Source organism: Equus przewalskii, chromosome 7 (assembly GCF_037783145.1).
Source record: "Equus przewalskii isolate Varuska chromosome 7, EquPr2, whole genome shotgun sequence".
Taxonomy (NCBI): Eukaryota; Metazoa; Chordata; class Mammalia; order Perissodactyla; family Equidae; genus Equus; species Equus przewalskii.
This window is the reverse complement of record NC_091837.1, coordinates 34966616-34990923: the sequence shown is the minus strand read 5'-3', so window position 1 is coordinate 34990923 and position 24308 is coordinate 34966616. Positions and strand designations below refer to the sequence as shown.

The following is a 24308-nucleotide window of genomic DNA, read 5'->3' as shown; positions in this document are numbered from 1 at the left end:
GGGTTCTTTATTTGTTTATGTTTACACTGGGTTTCTTGTAGGCGGCATATAGTTGGGTCTTGCTTTTTTTAATCCAATCAGAGAATGTCTGACTTTTAATTGGGGAATTTAGCCCATTTACATTGTAATGTGATTATTGATATAGCCAAGTTTGAATCTACCATCTTGCTCTGTTTTCTATTTGTCCCATCTGTGCTTTGTTTCTTTGTTTTTTTTTCTGCTTTCTTTAGGATTAATTGAGTCTTTTTTTATGATTCCAGTTTTATCTCCTTTGTAGGCTTAGTAGCCATAATTCTTCCTTGTGTTATTTTAGTGTTTGCTGTAGGGTTTATCGTGTACATCTTTAACTTACCGCTCACCTTCAAGTGACATTTCATGGCTGCATGCGGACAGGAAGAGTCTTACAGTGGGGTACTTCCATTTCTTCCCTCTCTGCCTTTATGCTTTGTTGTCATACTTTGCTGTCATACTTTGCTTCTACCTGTGTTATAAACCACACACTGCATTGTTATTATTTCTGATTTAAACAGTCAATTATCTTTCAACAATATTTAAATACTAAGAAAAGAAATCTTTTACGTTTATCCATGTAGTTACTCTTTCTGGTGTTGTCCATTCCGTTGTGTAGATGTATGTTTCCACCTGAGACATTCCCTTCATTTCTTGTATCATAAGTCTCCTGGTGGTGAGTTCTTTCAACTTTTGTATGTCAAAAGGTGCCTTTATTTTACCTTTGTTTTGGTAAATATTCTTGCTAGGTGTGGAATTCTAGGTTGACAGTTTTTATTTTATTCAGCACTTTCAACTGTTGCTCTGCTGTCTTCTGTCTTGCATTGTGTCCAAAGAGATGTCTGCTGTAATGCTTATCTTTCTCTGCACACAGTGTGTTTTTTTCTCTGGCTGCTTTGAGATTTTGTCTTTATCATTGGTTTTAAGCAATTTGCTTATGACATACTTTGGTGTGGTTTTCTTCATGTTTCTTGTGCTTGAAGTTTATTTGGTTTCTAGGATCTGTGGGTTCATAATTTCTATCAAGTTTAGAAAATTTTGGCCATTATTTCTTCAAATATTTTTTCCATTCCCTCTCTCCCCCACTTCAGGGAGAGTTAAAAAGTTCACTGATGCTCTGTTCATTTTTGTCCAATCTTTTCTCCTTGTGTTTTATTTTAAATAGTTTCTAAGGATGTCATCAAGTTCAGTGCTTTTTTCTTCTGCAGTCTAATCTGATGTTAACCCCATCTAGGATATTTTTTATCTTTTTGTAATTTTCATCTCTTAAAGTTCTATTTTGGTCTTTTTTATTTGTATCTTCCGTATCTTTGCTTAAATATGCTAAATATTTTCTCACACTTCTTGATCATCTGGAACACAGTTATTTAATAGCTCCTTTAATGTTCTTGTTCACTAATTCCATTACCCATGTTATTTCTGGGTCAGTTTTGATTGATTTCTTTTTCTCCTCATTGTATGTCATATTTTCCTGCTTCTTTGTGTGCCTGCCAATTTTGATTGGATCAAAAACACTGTTAATTTTATGTTCCTGACTGCTGGATATTTTTGTATTCCTATAACTATTTTTGAGTTTTGTTTTGTGAAGCAGTTAAATTACTTGAAAACCATTTGATCCTTTCAGTTATTGCTTTGTTGGGCAGGACCACGGCTGAGTTTAGTCTAGAGATAACTTTGGCCCATTGACTGAGGCAAAACCTTTCTGAGTTTTTTAGCTAATGGAAACTGGAGCTATTCTGGCCCTGGTGAACTTTGAATATTGTTCTCTCTGGTTTTTGGGGGAAGTTCTTTCTTTGGCCTCAGGTAACTTCCTTACATGCTGATCCTGATCAGGACTTAGCTGAAGGCTTGAGGGGCACAGTCTACAGATCTTCAGCACGCCTTCTCTTGCAGTGCTTTCGTCTCTGTTCCTCTGCCCTGGAAACTCTAGCTGCCTTGGATGTTTCAAACTCTCAACTCAAATAAGAGAACTCTTGTTTCAAATAAGGAAGACCCCTGGGCTACACCAAGGTCCCCCCTCCTTGCACCCATTGTCTGGACATCCTCTCCAGGATGTAAGCTGGGGAAATCCTAAGCTTCATCTAATTTGTTTCCTGTTTTCTTCATTACTTGATGTCTAGTGTCTTGAAAACCATTTTTTTTTTTTTAAATATATTTTCCCCAGTTTTTTAGTTGTTTCACTGAGGAGGGTAAATCTGGTCTTTGTTACTCTAGCTTGTCCGGGATTGGAAGTCCTGGATGAGTTTCTTTAAAACTGACGATTTGCAGGATAGATGTGATGGAACTATAAGGAGTCACGAGCATTGAGGGTGTTGGCGAAACTGGATGGAGTGTTCCATCGTGAGGCTTAAGCTGTCTGAGGAAAGAAAGTAAGAAGGGGAGCCATATTCAGAGAGTGGACTGAAGGGCTTCACAAATTCAGAGAACAAAGATGGCAGGAATAAAGCAAAGAGAAAGCTAGCAATTGAAGAGATTTCGGTCAGAATTTGGGATTTTTTTTTAAGATTTCAGAGGTGAGGCAGTTCAACGTGACAAGCTGCAGGGTGTGGCCATCAGCTGGCTCAAGTGGAGTATGAAGGGCAAGTGAAACTGAGGAAGTTTTTGGAATGTGGAAGAATGAGTTACCTCTGCCTGAGAGAATTTCAATTTCAATTTCTTTGGGAGCAACAGAAAGAGAATCTCATGTTAATTAAGGCTGTGGGGGAAGTTTATTTACAACTGAATAAAAGTTCTTTAAGGCATAGTAAAAATGACTGGACATAACGTCAGCAGAAGTAGCTGGGAGGACAAAAATGTATAGCAATACGGAGAGGACAGAACATGAGAGGAGTGAGCTTGATTGACAGGCTAAGCATTCCAGAGATGAGACTTACTATGTTCCAGTGAACAAGCCTGCATCAGTAGAGGTGCCAGCTGATGTGGGTGTCTTGAAGCAGGCTGGCAGGTGGTAGCCAACCTCCCAGACGGCTTCCAATGAGTCTCACCTCCTGGGATTTGTGCTCTGGTGTATCCCCTCCCACACTGAATAAGGCTGACTATTTGTAAACAATAGGATATTGTGGAAATGATGGAATATGACTTTCAAAGCTAGGGTATAAGATAACTACTGGCTTTTGCTTTTCTCCTTCTTGGGTCACTGGAAGAAGCCAGCTATCATGCTGCAAGGACAGTTAAGTAGCTTTTGAAGAGGCCCACGTGGACAGGAACCGAGCCCTCCTGCCAACAACCAGCACCAGCCTGCCAGGTGCGTGAGTCAGCCACCTTGGAAGCGTGTTCCCCACCCCAGTCAAGCTCTCAGATCACTGTAGTCCTGACCCAACATTTTGACAGTCACTTCGTGAGTGACCTTAGAGCCTTAGCGCTAAGCTTCTCCTGAATTTCTGACCCATAGAAACTGCATGAGATAATAAATATTTATTGGTCTTTTAGCATTTAAATTTTGGTGCAATCTGTTATTTAGCAGTAGATAACTAAGGCTGATCTTGGTACCCAGAACTGGGATGTCTTAACAAAACCTAAAAATCCAGGCATGGGTTTGGATCCAGACAGTGAGCAGAGCTGGAAGGACCCTGAGGAGAGCGCCGGTGGGCAGCTCATGCACACTGCCACTTATCTGCTGGTCCACCTTGTTGGCACAGGGCAGCAGCTGGGCCTGCGGCTGCTCCACCTTCTGAGTGTGAAAACAAGATAGCTGCTGCTTCTCTTCTGCCCTCAACGTCTTGCACAAAATGACCTCTGAGGCTCACCTAACTGGAAATATATAGAGAACGGAATTCTGGGAAATGCAGTTTAGTGAAGCCAAGTTGACATATTGCAAAGCCACCATAGCACCCAAATGGAAGGCTGTTAAGAAGTTGTCCTTGACCAGGACCATGTCAGGAAGTCAGGGGTGGGATTATCTGGTTTGCGCAGTATCACAGGCATTGAAGTCTCTGGGAGGTTGCGGATGCCACAATGGAGGGGAACCCAGAGTATCAGGAGAAGGCAGAGAAGTGACACTTAGCCAGGAGCTCAGCTTCTTTTGTTTGCAAGGGGCAGAGACTCACTCATGTATTGAAAGTAACGGGACTCTCAATCATGATGCAAGGGCTCATGGGAAATCAGGAAAAGACACAAAATGCCTCTTCTCTTCTATCACTATTTCTGCTAAGAGGTGAAACCAAGTGAAAGAAAAATAAAAATCCCAGAGATTCAAAAGTCTAGAGGAAACTATTGGCTTCAATATGAGATGGAGCTTGACAGTGAAGGGATTGACTAGGCAATGGGTGGTATAGTTGAACTCAAGGTCACTTCTGCACCATGCTCAAATGGGTTCTCCTTCATCCAGGCTAGGGACTGAAGACCAGAGCCCTGCCAGTGTAGACGAAAGCCAAAGATGCCACATTTTCCCCTTGTCCTGGCCCAGTGGGCTCAGAAGGGGTGCAGCTTTCCATGTCTCTTCATCCCTCTTCCTGTATCCCGGAGAAACCGTTTTGAAGACATACACAAGAGCAGTTTTTAATCTTTTAGGAGCTTATCAAAGAGAACCGGGTGGGGCTGATGAGAGGCCACGTCCTGCAGGATCCTGAGCAGTGAGGTAGGTGTTCAGTCGACTCAGCTCAGCTCCGGCCAGCTCTTCCTGAGCGTGTGTTCCGTCCCACTCCCTTTAGGGGGGCTGGGAAACTTACGTCAGTCGGGGAGTATGGATTGTATACTCAGAGAACAAAGCAGCGCGGGCCTAAGATGCAGATGTCGACGTCAGTCCCCTGGGCAGACAACCTCCACTCCTCTCCCTCTCCTCCTTAGACTCTTAGGCAGGAATGACCACCCTCCAGCCTCCTCCCTTCCAGAGTGGGCAATGGGACCCGTCTCTCTGTCTCAGGTGTTGTAAACAAGGGTGCCAGCGCTGCTGCCGCTGTCCCTCTGCCTCCCTGGGCTCTGGAGGCACCTGGCGCTGAGTGGCTGGGGGGACTTTGGACAAGTTACTTAATCTCTTCTAACCTAGTCTCTCCCGCAGTAGGATGGCTCCACATCTGTACCCAGATCCTACTGTCCTGGGGGGGATCTCCTGCCACACAGGAAAGCACCCTGCACAGTTTCCGGCACAGGTTGGTGTTTGAGCAACATCATCTATTGGTCATCATTTAGCATAGCCTGGAACTCAGTTTTACACTCACGTTGTAAGTCCACGGCACAGCTTCCTTCTTGAGAGGTCAGGCAGAGCCCGGGACAGCTCGGGCAGCCGCCCTGCCGGCCTCCCTCCTGCAGGAACTGTCTTACGCAGCTTGCAGCTTGTGTCCTGCTTAAATGCGCCTGACCCCATAATCCTTTAAAAAGTTTCAGGCTTGACTGAGGCCTGGAGAGGACAGATATTACCCCCAGTTGGCCGAGGTGAAACAGAGGGAGGAGGGGTTGCTCCCCACTGGCGTCCAGCCCAGAGCGCTCCGCAGCAGCCTCCCCACCCCTCCCGGGGAGCATTCACCCCAGGGCGGACCCCGTGGCTTGTGTTTCCTCGGCACCAGCGGGGACTCCCAGGATGGACCTAGATTTCTCACTGACTAAAGTTCCCTCTCAAAATCCCAACTTGCTCTGCTTCAGGCCAACGTCCCAGGTGCAATCTCTGCCAACGGCCTGGGGTGAGTGCAGCTGCCCCCACCGCTTGGGTGCTGGGACACCAGGAATACACCACAACTGGTCATGGGTCTTTATTTATTGAGTCGAGAATGCACACAAGGTCACATCACACAGCAGATCATTACCAGGGCTCAATAAAAATGATTGTCACTCATTGTGCTTCACAAAAATTTCTTTTAATGAATAAATAATTTGATGAAATCAAAAATATTTACAATATAAACAAGTGGAAAAGCTTTGGATCTTTGAATCTGATCATCGAGCTTTGCATTTCTGAACTGAATTCCTCCCAAGCTTTTCCCTTGGAAACAATATAAATCTGATAGAAACAGCAACTCATACAACATATCTTTGTTCATTATACGTTTATCTGTTAGTCTTGGAAAGCTACATACGCTTATATTATGCAACATGTTAAAATACAAATATTAACTAAAATAATATATTATCATAATGCCAGGGAGCATTCTCCACGGAACAAAAATGTACACTCAGCTGTAACAATAACAAAGGTTCACGGGCCACAAAGTAATACCCTAAAGGTACAAATTCCTTCATAAGAATATAATTGTGCTCTTCAGTTTACCAGATGTCTACGCTGCCCTAGCGAGCCGCCGGCCAGGAGCACGGCACGGACGGCTGTCTGCTGTGGGCTGTTTCTGTCAGGCAGCAGCATTACTGGGAATCGGGCAGTGCAAGCAGGTTTTTTTTTGCAAGCAGTTTTATGAACACTTTCTTGGGCTCTTAAAAAGAGCCAATTATGCAAAGCAAAAAAGCACACTGAGAAGTCTTCATCTCATCCGCACGAACACCATGGAGTCTCGGTTTTGTGGGATGAAAGCATTTGCTGGCAGGGCTCTTCATGCCGTCAGCCCGAATTCAAGTACTCCAGGGCCACCTCGTAGCAGAACTTGTACTGATCCTGGAAAGCAGAAGGGATGAAATGTCATCTCTATGACATCTAAATGTTGTTCCTATTAAAGCAGTTACACCAGATTAGGTTTTAATTGGAAGAAATCAAACTGCTAAGGATTTGAATCAGAAATGACTCGGAAGTGGCAGTTCTGAACCACAAACACGCGGGCTGTTTGTAGCTGTTCCCCACCAGGCCTGATGAAAGGCATTGTGCTATCCATGCTCATTAGAATTCCTGCTATGTTCTAGACAACTGAAACACATATATATGTTTGTCCACGTACATCAACATCCTAAGCACAAAGTATAGGGAAATCAAGAGGTAGAAGGAGAGAGAATGAGGCTGGAGGAAATGCGTTCGTGACTTGCTCATATAAGGCCCTCGATAAATAAACGTGGCTTCACTCCTGGCTCAGCTTTACCTTTGATTTTCAGTCAGCAGGATTTCCTACATTTTACGAGAATTTATTAAGCACCTCTTAAGTACCAAGCACCTTGACCTGGCTTCCCTGACTTTGAGAAGTCCACGGTCCAAGGGGGATGAGATGGGAACCCAATGACAACACCCAAGGCAGAGACCAGTGCGGCCACAGAGGTCCTCTATCAGAGGTCAGTAGGGAAGAGAGCAGAACTTGTCAGGGAAGATCTGCAAAGAGGTAGCAGGCAACAGGAGAGAGAAGGAAGGCATGGAGCTGGGGTCGGTGGTTACACGCCTTGGGTGCCCAGGACAGTCCTGATTTATGCCTATTGTCCTGGTGTGATTGTTAGTAGCATCCTCTTTCACTCTCAAAAGCATTCCAGTTTAATGATGAAGTATATGGTCCTCCTACCTGGGATTGAACAGGTCTTCCAGGGAGACGCATCAGGATAAGGAAAGGCATAGAGGGGAAGTATTTGATCCCTCTGGGAGTCACATCCCAGTTCTGGACCAGGCAGTGAATTCATTTTCCTTGAGCACACCTTTCTTAGATCATAGCTTGGCCTGAGCAAGCCCTGTGGTAGGGGAGGCCATTCTGCACCTGTGTTTATGCAGCGTGCTGATGGATGCTCACCTGGGTGTGGCATCTGAACTGAGCAGAGGGACACCGGGCTTGAGGATGCCACCATCGGCCACCTGGCAGCAGCCAGGGTCTGGGATGGAGGGGTTGAGCAACTGTAAGGCTCTCTTCCCACCTAAGAGACGAGCTTTCACCAGTTGTGAGAGTCAGCGCCACTGTCTCATTATCCAACGCAATGGCCACAACCAAGGAAACGGATCTCTTATTGTTGGATTTGTGAAATTAATTAAAAATAAATTTCCATATTTTTTATATCTGCCTCCTAAGTAGTCATTGCAATTTTCCTTTCTTCATCTACATTTTGTTTTCTCAATGCCCCACTAGTCCAATCTATTTATTTAAAGACAAGGGTCACAGTTTGCCCTTCTGAATATAACACACTAGTTCTTGGCACAGAACCTGACACACAGTTGAGGGAGTCAAATGTTAGTTGTATATGGAAATGATGAGAAAATATGGGTTTAGCAGAATTTGATTCAACACAATAAACATTTAAGGCTACAGACTGGGGATTCAAGATACAGCCTCAGTCCTTCAGGAGCTCACAATCTAGAGGTGAAGATAGAAAGCAAACATCGTTTCAATATACTGAAGGTGCCACAAGATTAAAAATCAGTAGCAGTAACATCCTCCAGGATGGTTAAGATAAAAAAAAGACAATAACAAGTGTTGGTGAGGACGTGGAGAACGGGACCTTAGCACACTGCTGGTGGGAGTGTGAGCTCACGCAGCCGCCACGGAAAACTACGGCAGTGCCTCAAAAGCTTAAACCTAGTTACCCTCGGACCCAGCGACCCTACTCCCAGGTGTACACTCAAGAGAACTGACAATATGTCTACACAAAAACTTTCTGACGCACATTCCAGTATTTATTATTTCAGGATTTGACACTTTTATTTTCAGAATATTTAAAAGAAATTATTTGAATTTCAAAATTCTACAAGGCCATGTTTTCAAATCACTGGGCTGACATTGCTTACGACGTGCTCTCACCATTTCTGTTTTTGTGAATCACAGAACAAGTATTTTCATGGAAATCTGAGAGAGCCAATCCCTTATTGCATAAACATGATTTTGTACAAACCTAACTGTGAAATTAACTTCAGTGCCTACCATGAACCATCCTTTTAACAAACTGAAATGCTTGTAGAGGAGAAATGTGGCTGCTGGCCTCAGGCCACAGCACAGGCTGGGCAGCAGGTACCTGAGGGGTTTTGGGCTTCACTGCTAAGGGGAGGCTGAGCTGGAAGTCACTGAAGTTGCCCTGTCACAGGCATGACTGTAATTTTCAAAACGAACTCTTCCTCTCTCATCATACCCCTCCTAAGCAAGCTGCCAATCCCCACAGATTCTGTGATGACTGGTTTCTGAATCAGAAAAATAAGGGGAATGAGCAAGAAGACCATAAATTGTCGCGTGCCCTCCCCGAAGCACCCTGGGAAATGCCTGGACGCCCCTACATTGGAAACCTGTGGGGCTCGATTGTCAGGTGCAGGGCTGTCTTCTGCTCCTCCCCTCCTCTCACTTGCTTCTGAACAGTGTAACTAAGCCACACAAGCTGTCCTTGTACTTCAGGGAAAAAAGAACATTTACGTCTTGGTCCCAAGCTCTCTGATTTGGGTGACATTAGCTGGCTTTGGGCGTGAAGAAGTGACTTGAACAGGGGCTCCACCTTGCGCAGGACAGCAACCAGAGTGACAGCTATTTCTCTCTGAGACGCCCGACCCATCTTCTCCCCAGACTACATCTCTGGTTCCCAGGAAGAGGGAGAAAGTGACATCTGAATGGGCGCCTAAATGTGCTTTTAAGTAAAACATGCTTTAAAAGTCCCTGCTCTCTGAGGGAGGGCTCCGGAGGCTCCCCAGAAGGCTCACGCTGTGCCTCCGTTGACACACGCTGCCTGTGTCTGAGGAACGGGGCCCACAGTCAGCATGGCTCTCCCAACACCCCGCGTCGCCAGCCGAAGAAGATTCAGAAAGAACGGTCTGCACGGCTCACCGGAGCAAAGCTTCCCTCCCTCGGCACCCACTTACTGAAACTAAGACAAATCTCCCAGCTTCAGACGGGTCTTCTGCCGACAGAGCTCTCAATCTGGACAAAATCCTTCTGATTGATACCCCTTGCCAGGAGGGTGAAATAGTCCCCATGTGCCAATAATTGTGGGTGGGACCATTTGGTTCAATGTTCCCAGCCAGGTCACACTGGGTGATCAGCCACTGTGCCAAGGAGACCCGGCGATGAGACAGCTGTGTGTCTCTGACAATGAACAGAACGGGTCATTGCTCTCATCGACATCTCTAAAAATGTATGGAGAACTTTCTTCCCTCAAAGCCTTGTGCACAGGCCCTGCCTGGTTCTGTATTCAGACCCATCAGCATGTAGCCACAGTCGTCCTTAGGGTCCAGAGGGCAGCCAGGGGCAGCTCAGGATGCATGTGGGTCTGGCTGCAGAGAAGGAATGTCCAGTCACTCAGCAAATATTTACTGGGTCCCTCCTTGGAGCCAGGAGCTCTGCTCGTGCTGAGGGGCGTGGCTGGCCCCTGCTTCAAGGAGATCAGAGTCTGGTGGCAGGAGGAAGGGCCAAGGCATTCACAGAGGTTACTCCAAATGCTTCCCTAAGAGCGCAGGAAGACCGACCACAAGAGGACTCAAGGAGAGGGAGGGCTGTGTGGCAGGGCCAGGCCCAAGGGAAGTAGAATGGCACCGAGTGTCCCCAGAGACAGGCCACACAGCTGGTCGGGGGCACAGCTCAGGGATCTGAGCGAGCCTCTCTGATTCTCAACCCGAGCCTACACCTCCACCCCAACATGCGCACCACCCTCCACATCCACACCCACAAGACACTCACACATATACCCACACACACACACCCCTCACCTTTCAAATAGCCCGTAAATGTCATGTAACTTCACAGGGAGAGCTATAGAGAGGCAGTTTATACACAGAAGTGAGTAGATTTGTTGTGTTGTCCGCACAAGGGGGAGAAGTGTAGACCCCACACCATGTGCCATCTTGCAGGGAGTACCTTGCACAGCATACGGTTTTTAGTATACTGAAGAGGAAAGTGGGGCCATGTCTGGGTGGCCAGTCTAAATTACAGGGCGGGGGAGACACTGCAGAGGTCTGAGACAGAGCAGGGGGGATGGCGGTGAGGGGGTGGGCTTGGACACTCCTGTCAGCCAGCAGGAGGCCTCTTCATCCTGCTGGCCCTGTCTCCCGCCCCGCAGCACAGGGAGTCACCTGCGCTGGCTCCATTCCAGGGCCTGGGCTTTGTTGGTCTGGGGCGTGGCCTGGGCACCAGCATTTGTGAGTGCGCCCCAGGAGATTGTGACGTGCAGCCCGGGCTGAGAGCCATTCTAGACTAGACAGTGAGTTTCCTAACCTTGGCTGCACACCAAGATCACTGTGGGGTGGGGGGGGCGGGGGCTGTTAATGTTCTGCTGCTGAAGCCAGGTCCCAGATCAGTTGGATCAGAGGCTCTGGGCTGGGTCCAGGGATCTGAATTTTTTTAAAGCTCCCATTTAAAAGAACAGCCAATTTTATAGAAACAGAGAATAGAATGGTGGTTGCTAGAGACGGGGGGAAGGCGGAATGGGGTGATGTTGGTCAAAGGGTACAAAGTTTCAGTTATGAGAAGAATAGGCTTTGAGGCTCTAACGTCCAGCAGGTTAATAACATGTATTGTGTACGTGAAAGTTTCTGAGAGCAGATCTTCAGTGTTCTCCCCACAACCATACACAATAGAGCCCACCAGGTGAGGTGCCGGGCACACTACTCATCTTGATCTTGGTAACCATTCTACAGTGTATGTGTATCAAGTCATCACGTTGGCTTGTCCCCACCACATGCCAGGGGAAAGTACGTTCTCTGCTCAAAACCTGTCCCTTAAAGGCCGTGTCTCTGTTAAGACACAGCCCTGGAAACTTCAAAAGCCAAGCGAGGAGGACAGAGGAGAGAGGGGCCCTGCTGGCTGAAACAGGCTGTTTTCCCGCCACTGTAATAGCTTCAGAGGACCTGGGCGCTGAGGACTCCATCTGAATCTGACCAGGCAAGTAGTGGCGAATGTCAGGCTGCACCCGCCTGTCCTGTCCCCTGGGCCCCAGTCCTTTGATGGGGACTCGAGGCTGGCTGAAGAGGAGGATAACTTATAAGCGCGGCTGAAAAAGGGGTCAAGAAAAATCCAGCTGTCCCCGCTGGATAAAAAAATCTAGTCTTGTGTTATAAATTATTCCACTTCCCAGCAATCACCTGGCTTTTCTCTAGAGCCCCCAAACCTAAAAATTCGAAGCAAGAAATCTCAGGGCCTCCTGGATCTCCCTTGAGAGTGCCATGCTTCAAAATGGATGCATGAATTTCAAACTCAGAAGCAATTTAGAAAAATCAGAGCCACAAAAGGAGAGGAGGACGGACACACTGACCTCTCTGCACACTCAGCCCATGTGGCAGGGAGGGTGTGCCGTCGTGGCAGGGGACCATGGCTACTTCTCAGCTTTAGCTTGAATCTCGACTCTCTCTTTAGCCCCTTTATCATATTTTAAGTCTTAACCCTACTGCCGCAGTGCTGGGGACCCAAAAACACAGGCTTTCCAAACTTGTCAGCATCAGCCATCTCTTCCTCCCTCTCTCTCACCCCAGGCCATTCTCACGACCTTGGGATTAGTCCTACTGTTTCCTTCAGATCCTTCCCCCACTGACAGAGAAGCACAAAAACCTAATCTAAAAGCATCCTCCTTTAAGCTATTTTACTATTCTTCAGTCACAGTGGTTGGCATTTCAACAGCTCCATACAAAAAGAGAAATTTTGTGAAAGACTCTAAGAAAATAATTGCACACAGTCCTTTGTTTCTCCACTCCTTTAATCCTTTTCTCAGATATGGTCACCATAATTAAATGCAATATTCTGGATGTCAAACTAAAATTCACAGCTTTGATAAATATTAGGTGATTAAGCTATTTATAAAATATATAATTTGAAAATCTGGCATTTCATGTGCTATGATTATTTCTTCTCCGTGGAGACTAAGCTCTTAGCCATGCGGAAGGCACTGCCAGGAACTGAAATTAATAAGGATGTTCACTTGTGAGTTTCAACTATTTCCACATTCCAAATGTGTTGAGATGAAGTCTCCTTGTGAAAACGCAAAGTGAGAGAGGAAGAGGGAGAAAAACTCTTACAAGCAAAGCGACTCATTACGCTTTTGCAAATCCCGTTTCCCTGCACATCTGTGAGCGCCTCAGCTACCCGGGAAGACGCCCACCCAGCAGGACAGAGGGAGGGGCCTACCAGGAGGTCCACCATGTTGGGCTTGTTGTTCCTCAGCGTCTTCACCGCGTGGAAAACATCGACCGTCCTCTGGTGCCGGAGCATCTCGCAGACAATGCTGATGGCACAGAATGTCCCACTGCGGCCTCCCCCGTTCCTGTCAGAAGAGAAATCAGATGGTTGGACCACATTCGCCCTTAGATGGCATTGCTCACACAATCTGTGGAGATGCCGCCCACACCCTAGAGAACCGGGCCCGGTGAAGCTCTCTGAGGCCAGGAACTTCTAATTAAGGCAAATGGAGGCAACGAGCCTCAGCGTTGGGCCCACAGGTCCCTTGATGGGAGGAGACAAGAAGCTGGCACACCCTGTTCTCCCAGCTCCGCCTCAGCCCTAGATTATGTGAACGGAAACAGCACTTTATCAATTTTTATTGCAAGGGCCCACCACGAAAGCTTTTCAGTGAACAGACACATCATCTAGTATCTGCCAGGATGGCTGGTGACGAGTATGGGTTATGTTCAAAGATGGACTTGGCCTTAAAAAAAACCCATTAGTGTTTCATTATTTAGGTCTAAAACATAAGGGCTCTTTTTAAAGACAACTTTTATTTTGAACTAATTTTAGATGTACAGAATCACTGCAAAACTAGCATAGAGAGTTCCCTTGCATAGGCACTTTCCCCTGATGTGAACGTCTTACAAGCACAGAACATGATGGAACCCAGGAAAGTAACTGGTACAACACTACTAACTAAACCACAGATCTTAGCCCCATGTCACCAGTTTTTTCACAAGTGTCCTTTCTCTGGTCCAGGATCCCACTTCGCATTTAACTGTCCTATCTTCTTAGTTTCCTCTCTTCTGTGGTGGGTTCTCAGTCTTTCCTGACCCTGAGCATTTTTGAAGAGTACTGGTCAGTTATTTTGTAGAACAGAAAATAGAGAATGTAGATGTAGAAAGTAGCCATGGTTGTCATCCACAATTTAAGAAGTCATTACAAAATATAAATTGTAGAATGTCCCTTTATTTGGGTTTGTCTGATGCTTTCTCATGATTGGAAATGAGGTTATGCATTTTGGCCAGAAAACCACAGACAGGCCGCTGCATCCTTTGAGGGGTTCATGGTGGTGTTCTGCCTTATTGCTGGTGATTTTAACCTTGATCACTTATCAAGACAGTGGGTTTGGAGAGATTTGTTTCGCTGTGTAGTTACTATCTTTTTCTACTTTGAATTTTGGATAATTGGAATCATACAGTATATACTCTTTTGAGTCTAGCTCATTTCACTTAATATTATCTGTGAGAATCATCCGTGTTGTTTCAGCAGTTTATTCTTTTCTATTTCTGAGATGAACTCATTGGACGGATATGCTTCTGTATAATTTATTTCTCCAAGAGCTGATCTCAGAAAATTTGGGCTATTTCCAGCTCTTGATGTTATGAGTAAACCTGCTGTAAACCTTCCTCATGATGCACATGACTGATTTCTGTAGTCATATACATAGCAGCAGACAAGCTCAGTCAGAGAAAACATTTCTACTTAGCTTTAGGAGATGCTGTCAAACAGTTCCAAGTGGTTGTACCACACTGCTTTCTTACCAGCAGGGTACAGGAGTTCCAGTTACTCCACATTTTCACCAACACTTGGTATTATCACTTATTTGTTTGTCTTTTAAATTTCAGTCATTCTGGTGATTATGCAGTGGCATCCAAACCTGGTTTAAACTGTATCATCTTGAAAACTAATTATGCCGAGTACCTTTTCTGTGCTTACTGGCTATTCTTTTTTTTGAAAAATGAGGTTCCTGTCAAGTGTTTTGCCCATGGAAACAACTGGCTTGTCTCTTTTTCCTACTGACCTGCAGAAGTTCCGAGCCATCCTGGCTGAGAGTCCTTTGTCAGGTGTGTGTGTTGCAAACTCTGTGTCTGCTCTCTGTCTTGCTTTTTCACTCTCTTACTGGTGTCTTTTGATGAGCAGAAGTGCTTAACTTTAATGAAATCGAATTTATCAACATGTTCCTTCACAGCTAGTGTTCTGTGTCCGGTGTAACACATCCTTGGTTACCTTACGGTCATTAAGATTTTCTCCTAGAAGCTTCATTGTTTTCCTTTTCATGTTTTGGTCTACAGCGCGTCTGGAAATGACTTCTGCATGTTGTGTGAGGGGGGAGACCGTGAACACAGGCACTCTTCCCACTCCCCTGCCGTGGGGGTGTGGCTGTGGAGTCTCTGTTGTAGATCAGGCAACCCTGAGGTGCGGCTTGCCCTGGACCTTCTTTCTGCACCATCAGTCTCTTTTCTATCCTTGCACTGAGACCACACTGCTTTTTCCCCATCAGCTTTTTACCTAATGCTTTCAGTAGCTGTCGACGACCATTGTCTACATCCTTTATTTTCATTAAGTCTTGAAAAATGGCAGTATCTTAATTCTATCCATTTCTTCCGGTTTTATTAGCTGGAAGACATGTATAAAGAAAAACATTCCCTATTGCTCACCTTGAGTATTCACAGCTCAAGGAGCCATTCACAGTACCTGGAGGTCTGACTTGGCAGGGACGCTCTGCCCACACCCATCAGCTGGTGCTACGCTTTGCTGAATACCATGGCTGTTCTTATCTCAGGAACAGCAGGGAGCTGCCGTGGTTTAAAGCATTCATTCTGGCCTATCCTGGAGGATACCAATTTACAGTAACTTCATTTCTCACGACTAAAAATCTTAGATTTAGATATATAAATCTAAACAACAACAAACACTCTCACCAGGCCTGGCTCTCATGCCCAGCCTGATGCCAAGAGAGCAAGACGCAGCCCCATGGGAACCACAGGGGCCTGAGTGAGGGAGAGAGATTCCCAGAGGAAAGTCAAGGTTCTCTCGCCAGCAGAAGGGGACGGGTGCTGGGCCGGCAGGAGGGGTGAAACAGCAGACACCCACCACTGCCCACTACAATGACAGAACAGCCCACAGTTTCAGATATCACATGGAGTTGCTCAGGCCAAGGTCAGCGCTGGGTCTTGGAAGCGTGGAGCCAGTGGGTGCGTACAAGATACAGGGATTTCAGGGCTCCTGGTGTCTCCTCTTCCATGGATCCTGGTGTCTCAGGCCCACTGGGCCTTAGGCCTTTGCCCCACAGCACTGGCCCCTGTTAGGTAGCTGCCAGCCCTGCACGCATTATGCTCCTAGCTCTATATGCTGCTGGTCTCCAGACACAGAAATGGGTATCTGCAAACTATTTTTATTTTTTTCGTGAGGAAGATTGGCCCTGAGCTAACATCTGTTGCCAATCCTCCTCTTTTTGCTTGAGGAAGATTGTTGCTGAGCTCACATCTGTGCCCATCTTCCTCTATTTTATGAGGGATGCCACCACAGCATGGCTTGACGAGTAGTGCTAGGTCTGTGCCTGGGATGCAAACCCACGAACCCTGGGCTGCCGAAGCAGAGTGTGTGAACTTAACCACTATGCTCCGGGGCCGGCCCCTCTGCAAACTATTTTTAGTACTTCAAAACCTAACAGGTATAATACAACTCTAACTAAAATGTCAGTTTTTCTTGCTGGGATTGTATGAACTCACATTGGTGACCCTCTGATCTCATGCTGATCAGAGCCTATATCTGGACTAAGAGAAATAAAAATGGGGATGTGAACTGTTAATCAATCCTTTTTGGCATTTTCTTGGTGGAGACAGTTTCAAGGAACCGGGTCCAGGAGAAGGAAGGGGAAAATCGGAAGGGGGAGGGGCTAAGACCAGTTTCAGAGGACCAAGGGTCGGGCCCTCTGGTTGAGGAGAAGCACGAGCAAGTTCAGGAGACTCTTCCCGAGGGCACGTCCGCTTTCTGCTGGAGGAGGTGCTGCCACGTTCTGACTTGCTGAGCGGCAGGCCAGAGCTGGGCTGCCAGGGGGCATTGCGGGAGTCGTGGGCACCAAGGGGAGAGTAACCCAGGCCCTTAGCTGAGCTTGCCATTTCAACCAGCCTCGGTCTGCCCAGAGGAAGACGTGGGAGAGATCTCATTGTGTGTTTCTAATGACACTCCACTGAAAAGAGACATAAGCTTATACTTAAAGTTTCCACAAATTCTCTAAACGTCTTCCCTAACTGCCATTACTTTCTAATTGCCGGTTCCATTAAGCTGATTCCAGCTGGCTGATTAGCTACAGCTCATCGGCAAGGAGAAAATGCAGGTAAAAGTGCTCTGAAAAGCATGGAAGTCTCTATTCTGCGGCTCTCAGTCTTGGCTGTACATTGAAATAATCTAGGAGCTAAAAAAAAACACACTGATGTCTAGGTCCCACCCCTAGATATTTTGATTTAATTACTTTGGAGGTGGCCCGGGTATTTTTTTGCAAAGCTCCCTAAATGACTCTCAACAGGCAGCTGAGGTTGGGAACGATTGCTCTGCAGCAGAGGTTCTCCCGTTTCAGCACCTGCTACAACTCCTGGCCTGCAGGCCACGCTTTGGAGATGCTGACTCTAAGCAAATCTTCCCAACACAGACACTCCTAGCCAAAACCACCCAAATCCAAAAGTACAAAGAAAAAGGAGCCAGCGCCTCTGAAGTTTCTGACATGATTTCCAATAGAATTACCGACTAGTGTGATGGTAAACCAGCTTTGCTGGGTGGGAGGAGCCCTGATTTGTAGCATTTGCTGATTCCTGTGATGTAAATACTTCCCCATAAATGATTTCAAGTTACCAACAGTTTAGAAAATTCAGCCAGCTCAGAAAATTCTTGAAAACTTAACAGTTGTCTCTCAAGACCCACAAGGAGCCCACCCGGGTGTCTTTTTGCGAAGAGGTCCCAATCACAGTGTCAAGGCTTATTTTTATAGCAGTGACACCCCAACCAAATGCAAAATGTGTGTGTCTTTTTTTCTGCAAAGCAAACCAAACCCTTAATGAGTAGAATGATCATCTCCTTTCACCCAGACCTGCTTATTTCTTCTCCATTTATAGTGAAACAAAAGATAGTGAAGGAGGAGGTACCAGCCGGCGTGGGCCTGGCCATTCTGAGACGGAAGCTCTATCTGAGCACTTACAAGCAGTGCACAACTGTGCGGCCTTCGCCGCCGTTGTATTCCTCCTGCCACTTGTCCACCTGGCGAATGAGCTTCAGGAAGGAGCGCTTGGACACCGGTGTGTCCCTGTACATCGGCCAGCCCAGGAACTGGAATTGCTGCACCATCCGATATCCATCTTGGGGCTACAGAGAGTCAGGCAACAATCAAGGAGAGGAAAGGAAACGGGCATTATTTACTTTACTGAATTCCAGGGGGCTGATTCCACCTGCTTGGTCTTCTCATCAAAGCAGGACATTATGGAAGGAGAGGCCTGGAAATAATGAAGGGCGTTTCTACTGGCCTGGAGAGTTATGAGTTTTAATCTCGAGATGTTATAAAAAAGCAGATGTTTTAAATAACAGGCCAGACAAATAAAAGTGAAGCAGAATGCTTACAATTTTGCAGAAGCCAAGTGAAAAATAACACAACAGGAGCATTGACCACACTGTGCAGTGAGTGGTAAAAGGGCTTTACTATAAGTACTGGTGAATTAAAAGTAAAGGATAAATTGTAATCTGGGGATGTTCGCGAGTTCAGGGTGATACAGATTACATTGTGTTTCCTGTGAGTATAATACGGTTTTGCTTATTTGTGTGAATTTTGCTGAGATATCAATAGTTAATTAATCTTTGGTCATAATTAAATGGAATTGCAGGATTCAAGAAAGTGTTAGACAGCGGCCACACAGCTGCACTCTGGCCATGGCTAAATCACTTGGACTAAAGCTTCCTGGCCTTCAGCAGCGTTTGACCCAGGTGACCACTGTCTTCGGGCTGACACACTTTCTGCTCTCAGCTGTCCCACCCCCTCACGGGTCTTCCCGGCCTGCCCGCCTCCCTCGACTGCCTGCTGAGGACAGCGCCAGGCTCAGGCTCTGGGTCTTTTCTCCTCTCTGTCTCTCATGTGATGATGTCATTCAGTGTCATGGTTTTAAACATTCCAGTAAGTCTCCACTTTATATTGCCAGTTCAGACCTCTCTCCTGAGTTTCCCCCACAGACTCAAAGGCCTACTCGTACATCCACTTCAGTGTCTAGCAGTCACCTCCAACATGGCACGTTTCAGAGTGAACTCGTGGCTCTCTCTCCATGTGTGCCCCACCCCCAAACAGGCCTCTTACACCCACAGTCTTTCCTAACTCTGCTAATATCAATTCCAGCATTCTGGTTCTCGGGACCAAATTCTTGAGAGTCACCCTTGACCCTCTGGGATCCAACCAACTGCCAGTCCTCCCGGCTCTGCTGCCAGAATCTATCCACCGCTTACTTGCTCCTGCTGCCACTGCTCTTGTCTTGCCACTGTCATTTCTCACCTGGATTGATGGGTCTCCCGTACAGTCTACTCACATCACAGAAGCCAGAGTGCTCCTTGTAGAAGGTAAATTATATCATGTGATTCTTCTACTCACAACCCTATAACGGCTCCTTATTTCCTTCAGAGCAAAAGCCCAAATCCTAGGAGTGGCCTGGAAGGCCCTAGAAGATCTCTGGCCACTACCTCCCCACTCCAACTTTCCTGCTAGGTGACGTTAGTTTACTGTGCTCCAGCACATCAGTCCCCTTACTGTTCCTGGAACTCACCAGGCAAGCCCTCACCTCAGGGCCTTTGCACTATCACTCTTGCCTGGAAAGCCATCTCTACAGAGAGCCATACGTCTGCTCCCTCACTTCTATTAGGTCTTTGCTCACAAAGCACATCAATTTAAGACAGAGCCTTGCTCTCTCTCCTGTTCATGACCCTAGCACATTCTACCTCCCCATGTTTTTTTCCATAGCATTTATTACTTTCTAAATACTACATCTATTACTATATCTGTTATACCCATTACTTTTCAGCTGTCTTCTCCCATTAGAGTAGAAGCTCCACACGGCAGGGAGCGTGGCTCTGTTCATTGCTATAGTTCAAGCTCCTGGAACAGTGACTGACAGAGCGGGGGCTCTAAGGATTCAACGGATGAGGAAAAAATGAAACCACAACGTGAGCCATGTTGGCTGCGATTCTTACTCTGGCTGCATTATAAATGCGGAATATCCTGCTGATGATGTCTTCTTCTAAATCAGCAGAAACAAATTCCACTTGGATAGGGCCGTGTCTGTGTACTCCATTCTCTGGCCAGTACTGCGGACACAACTGCATTCAAAACACAGAAACACAAGGTTATTTACAAAAATAAATTTACTCCTAACAGTTTGGACAAGGTCACTGTTGACATTCAGTAATTTTTAATACTTCATTGATTCACTTCCATTTCCTTCTTTTCTCTCTTCCTTCCAGCAAGTAGACTTAGCACTTTCTTGTTGGCTGATTCTTCAACTCCTCCTGTCCTTCTTCTAGTATTATTTTCTCAGAAAAGCATCTTTAAACCATGAGCAGTTCTGCTATCCAAGGAGGTCACGCAGACACTGTTTATCACATCCGTTGTAACATCCCTGTTGCATGTTGTAAGGAACTCTTATCATGCCACTGGCTGCCATGACAAGAGCAGAGATACTCAAGATGGCACACACACCTGTCAATGCCCAAATCTCCATTCTCCCCTGCCCGGGCTGCACTGTCACTTGTAGTCATGTCTGGGAATAGGGCTATTTTGTGACAAGACATCGATAACAGTGTTGGGTTGCATTTTCATGCTCTGGTCCAAACCCTCCCAGCTCAGATCTAGGAAACCCAGTGTAATGAGAGGAAATGCTTTGCTGTTTTATGGGGAAGTGACTTTAATTAAAAAGGAAATTTCCTGGTGTCTCAAACTACAGGTATTGGTGATCCTGGGTAACCAGAACTTTCGTATGAATGTGACACACAGCTCAGCATGCTGGGAGGCCTGCTGGGAGGGTGGCTTATGAAAGAGGCACTTTCATTTGCCACCACCCCACAGAAATACGAAGCCTGGAGACAGGTGAGGGAATGCCAAGATCTCTTCTTCTCACAAACCTTTCCTAAAACCCCAAGACCCTTGCAGGCATTTTAAGTCTGAAAGTAAACTTCTTTTAGGACTTGGCATCCAGTGATGTTTTGGGGAGGGACTTACCTGAGGGACAAATGGCCTGTGGTGAGGCAAGAGGAAACGACTTCATTATTTTATAAGTGGTTTCAACTGGCCAAGAGCAGATGAAAAACATATCATCTCATTTTGAGCAGAATGAGCATCCAGAGGTTGAAATTTTTTTTTGATGACTTTTATTTTCCACAGGATCTAAAATCTCATGTTAAAGGTTGGTTTATACCCAAGATTGCAAGATAGTTTTCAGTTAACAGTGGGTCAGTGGAAACAGCAATCTCCCTCTCTCTATTATAAAGAAGTTAAAACTTTGGACTTTATGATCACGAATGAACGTAGGATGACTAAGAGTACTTTTCACGTCAGCTAAGTTTATAGTATTTTAGAAATTACATTCCCTTATTTTTAAACAATGCTCCCATGAAATTTTTTCTTCCTCACCAGCACTTCCTGATGACAAGTTATAAAACTGCCTTGTCAAACCATAGCATGCTGATGTTTCTTTTCTTTTTTTTGGTGAGGAAGACTGGCCCTGAGCTAACATCTGTGCCAATTTTCCTCTATTTTGTATGTGGAATGCCACCACAGCATGGCTTGATGAGCAGTGTATAGGTCTGCACCTGGGATCTGAAGCCATGAACCCCGGGCCACCAAAGTGGAGTGTGCAAACTTAACCACTACACCACTGGGCCAGCCCCTATTTTCTTTTTGATACCAACATGCACCCACTGTTAAAACTTACAGCCATTATGATGGGACTCCGAGATGGGAATCAAAGCCTTAACATGCCTGTTTGAACTGTTCTGCCCATTTTTCTTCTGACTGGGCGGGCTTCGCTTTTTGCTTCCTCTCTCAGTTCCAGCCCTGATCAAAAGCTTGTCATTCACACCAGAGAAATACAAATGGCCCAGGCCAGCACTTGGCTCCTGGCACACTCCATCCTGCACTCTGCCCAAGTAAACCGGGGAGAAAATGGCTTAAATGGTGCATAACATGCCCATGAACTGGACCTATAAATACTTAAAATAGTTGAGTGCTATTCCTGTACAATTGCAAAGCCTTTAAGTTCAAATGCGCAGTTTGGTGTTCTCTGCAAGACTGGGTCCCAAGAGCCTCTCCTCCCTCACTCTGAAATCAGCTCTGTCTGCCGAGCGGAACTGGAGTCCGTCTCTGCTACCACTGGCAAGCCAATGCCTGGTCTGCGTCCAGCAGCTCGGGCCTGGAATGCAGCTTTAGAGTTCAAACACCATTGTTCAAAAGAACACGCCCAAATCACTAATGTCTGGCTCACGAATGTGAGCAAAACCAGTATATCACTATATTTCAAGATTCACATGAGGGGAAATAGAAGGACTCTGAAGAGGGAACAAGTCTCTTATCCTGTAACTGTCGATGACGAAGGAATCTTGAATCAGTGAAACTTAGCCCATGGCATTGTCAATTAGAAAATCAGGATCACTGCTCCTATTTTGAGTTGTGTCTTTGAAGTTCCCCAAGCTGTCGCGTGTGCTTGTCTTTATAAACGGTTGCAATCTATCCTTCGGAGAGGATCTATGGGGAAGAATTCTAAAACATTTAAGCTTCTTAAGTAAAAAGGACTCACTGAGGACAAGGATTATCATTATTATTTCATTAACTGGCTTTCAGGCTAGAGCCTTAAAAATATAATGTAGTGCCTCAAACATAATTAAAAACATTATAGAGTTGAAGTGATGTCCATGCTATTTATGGCAGGTTGATGGCAATAAAATGGATTTTCGGAAGGGAAAATCTTGTCCAGTTTGGATGCTGAAATACTTCAGACCTCGTTTTTTCTTTTTTTTTTTAAAAGAGAATTTGTAGCTACTAGATGGGAAATTAATTCCATTCCAGAACAAGTTTATTCTTAAAACACACTAAGTTCAAACCTCCCATAATGCCCTAGGTCATGGTAGTTAAGCCTGGACTGGCAGAGCCGTCCCCTAGAGCAGCGAGTTCAGCTCCTAAAGGGCTCTGTGCCCACACTTGCCTGACAAATCCCTTTAAGAAAATGTTTCCAACCTCAACACTAATATTGAGTCATCATTGTCCATTCTTTCTCTTTTTATGTTTAAGAAAGGGAGCTGTGCAAAAGCCACACTTATCATTCTGAGCTTCTCTTACGTTCAAGTCCAGTCTTCTTTCTTTTTAATAGCTTTATCAAAGAGCTGACAAAACTAATTGCTGTCCCTTAAAATCACGTGTTGGTCTCCCCTGTCACCCGACCATGATGATCTCTCTCTCCTGCAGGCTCCAGGTGAGCTGTGCCAGGAAGCACACAGATGCCCAGGACACGACTGAGGGCAGAGTCAGAGGCCCACTCCTCTCTTCACGACTCTCTGGTTTGCCTGCCCTGCCCTCAGCTCTGCGACAGTCACGTTCCAGGTGAGCTCCGGCTCCACCCACACCTCGTGTCTCCCCCAGTAGTGCTTCCATCCCCTGGGAACAGCCCCACTTCTGACCCTGTCTTGCCCTGTTGCTTCCACCATCTATGATTTCAGTCTGTCTTTCCAGTTTCGGTCTACTTTCTGCCCTGATCCCTAATTCCACCTGATTTTTGACATCCATGTTTCGACATGTCCAGTTCTTGATGCTGGCCTGGCTTTTGTGACCTGGCACTGGAGCCTGTACTTCTCAGAGAGCGACAGAGCAACCACAGGTTTGACCTGGGCACAGCCCGCCTGCGGGGATCCACGAGTCTCACCTGGGCAGGATCCACGTCGTTCAGCATCACGACAGACGTGCAGTGATAATCCAGCACTAGTCTCCAGAAGTCTTTCACCGTGTTTGGCAAAGGATGCTGGGTGACTATGAAAGCTGAAGGCTGTTTATAGCTCTGGAATCACAAACAAGAAAGATCCGAATACACCCCAGGAAAACGTGGAGGGCGGGAGCTAAGTTATCAGTGCACACGGGAGCTTGTGACAGAAGACACTGAGCATACTTAACACTGCTGAATTCTACTACCACGTCCATGCCAAAATAGACTAAATGTAAACTCACCCGCAGAATAATACTGATCAAATACTCCCACTTTGATACTAGGAAAGCTTAATAAGTATATCTTACAAATTTTTTGATGTTTCTGGTAGAAAAGCAATATCGACCCTATACATAATTATTTTAATAGGGAAAATTTAACTTTACTTTAAAAAATATGCACAATTAAAACAGTCCTGCTTTCCCCAAAATCTTATCATTTACATGTGTGATGGTGTTACTTAATCCTGCCATAAAAGGACACCCAGGCCTTTTACAGCTCCGGAGAGCTCCAAACAAGTGTAAGGACCTCTTTACTGACACCACACCGGTAGAATTAAGATTTCCATATTAGCACTGAAAATATCCATTCACTTTTTCCATCAACTAAATAGCAAATG

At 45.9% G+C, this 24308-nt stretch overlaps 1 protein-coding gene across 8 annotated transcripts in view; it reads right to left on the bottom strand.

Moving 5' to 3' along the window:
* Nucleotides 1-5776: 5776 nt before the first annotated feature.
* Nucleotides 5777-24308, bottom strand: part of PTPRM (protein tyrosine phosphatase receptor type M) — a 771793-nt gene continuing 753261 nt past the window's right edge. For all 8 annotated transcript variants that reach the window (XM_070629469.1, XM_070629471.1, XM_070629470.1 and 5 more), the window contains 5 exons: nt 23633-23764; nt 19917-20042; nt 17893-18056; nt 12879-13014; nt 5777-6544 (listed from right to left, as the gene is read on the bottom strand). In XM_070629469.1, the coding sequence (XP_070485570.1) occupies nt 6491-6544; nt 12879-13014; nt 17893-18056; nt 19917-20042; nt 23633-23764 (612 nt within the window). In that variant the 3' untranslated portion in view covers nt 5777-6490. The remainder of the gene's footprint in view (nt 6545-12878; nt 13015-17892; nt 18057-19916; nt 20043-23632; nt 23765-24308) is intronic.